General features: G+C 45.5%; 1 protein-coding gene across 2 annotated transcripts in view; it reads right to left on the bottom strand.

The window, feature by feature from the left end:
* The window catches only part of apbb2a (amyloid beta (A4) precursor protein-binding, family B, member 2a), a 35,111-nt gene that overhangs the window by 24,160 nt on the left and 9,308 nt on the right, over positions 1–1,643 (bottom strand). For both annotated transcript variants that reach the window (XM_031857758.1, XM_031857755.1), the window contains 2 exons: positions 1,441–1,587; positions 1,084–1,211 (listed from right to left, as the gene is read on the bottom strand). In XM_031857758.1, coding sequence (XP_031713618.1) covers positions 1,084–1,211; positions 1,441–1,587 — 275 coding nt within the window. The remainder of the gene's footprint in view (positions 1–1,083; positions 1,212–1,440; positions 1,588–1,643) is intronic.

Here is a 1,643-nt window from a genome sequence, read left to right as displayed (position 1 = left end):
ACACACACACACACACACACACACACACACACACACACACACACACAACTAATGTAGTGGTAGTGTTGGTGTTGAGGGAAGGAGAGAAGAGGAGTGGGTGGGTGCATCCCCTTGAGTGTGAGAGAGACTATGGAGGCACTTAAGAAGACAAGAGGGAAGACAGAAAAGCTATGTAGGGAGACAGAGACAGGTAGAGAGAACGAAGGTAACAAGATACTGCAAGTATGGGAGAGTGAAGTGAGATCAAGCCTTTTTACGCAGATAAACTCCATCTTCACCCAATTCCACGTCAGAACCAGACAGCTACTTTGGACCGTCCAAAGAGAATCCATCAAAGTGTCTTGGCTCTTAGTGGTTTAACATTTAGTATTGAGAAAAGATTTCACAAGACTTGTATATTGGTGTCAAGATGTTATGTATGTTAAGCTCATATGGCTTTATGCACATACGCAAATACGGCAACAGGCCTCATACACATTACATCTATGCATATGCATATCACATCAGCACTAATGTTTCCAGATGTGTACAGGCTTTGTGTGAGTGTTTGAAGCGATTGCTCCGAGGGCTAATGGAAACCCTCAGGGGCCCATATCAATGAGGGCTCTGCTTGTCCCCCCCATTAGCAGCTGTGCAAGCCTCAGCACACTGTCAGCTCAATAGTGAAAGGTTAAGACCATGGGACATTGCCAAATGACTGAGGGTCAGTCTGGAACGGAAATATGGAGCAATGAGCATAATCATGGAGTTTTGAATGCAACTTGTGCAAATTTGCATCGAATAATAATGAGGCTGATTTCTCTGATGATTAGTTAAAACTCCTGAATCAGCAAGAATGTACCACACATGCATTTTTCAGTGTTTTATGTGCCGTGTGTTGCACACACTTATGTGCATGTCTGGAGCTTGTTTTATGTGTTTGTGTGAGTTCTTCTTTGTGTGTGTTCAACAGTTCCAAGTTCAAGAGGAAATGTGACACCTGGAATCGCTAAAACAGAATGTCAAGAATGTCTGTAAATTTATACAGCGACAAAAAAAAAAGGTTTCCCAAAAAGGAAAAAGACAGTTTTGATGTCCACCTACCTGTCGTGGTCTCGGCCGACACCCCAGACACGGATGCTACTGATTGGCTGAGAGTGGAGCAGGCTGCGATCATCCGGGTCAACCAGGATCAACATGCGGTCTTGAAGCACAAGCAGCATCCCTTTACCCTGTAAGACCACAAACAAGGATAGACTGTGGTTCAAAACAAGGGTCTGTAAGAGGATTTAGGTTGCTAACAGTCAGAGAAATCTTACTTTGGTTGAAAGTCTTGAACTCATAGACATGCAAACTGTGACAAGGTGCTGTGCATCACTCACAAGCCAAACAGTCAAGAAACTTGCCACTGTAGTGTACATACTGTATGTAACTGTCTGTCTCTGCTGCTGACACACTGACCTCTCCCCAGACACCGGCTGAGTCTTGTATGTCCCTCCTACAGTAGGACAGCTGTCTGATACAGTGGTGGACGGCCACGCTGCTTCTCCCCTCACTCAGGTCCTGTTCTGCCATCTCCACCCAGCCCAGAGAGCGCACTGGGAATGACTGGAAGCAACACACACACACACACACACACACACACACACACACACACACACACA

The sequence above is a fragment of the Anarrhichthys ocellatus genome, unplaced genomic scaffold, assembly GCF_004355925.1.
Source record: "Anarrhichthys ocellatus isolate YVR2014 unplaced genomic scaffold, GSC_Weel_1.0 scaffold19, whole genome shotgun sequence".
NCBI lineage: Eukaryota > Metazoa > Chordata > Actinopteri > Perciformes > Anarhichadidae > Anarrhichthys > Anarrhichthys ocellatus.
This window is presented reverse-complemented; position numbering and strand designations above follow the sequence as displayed.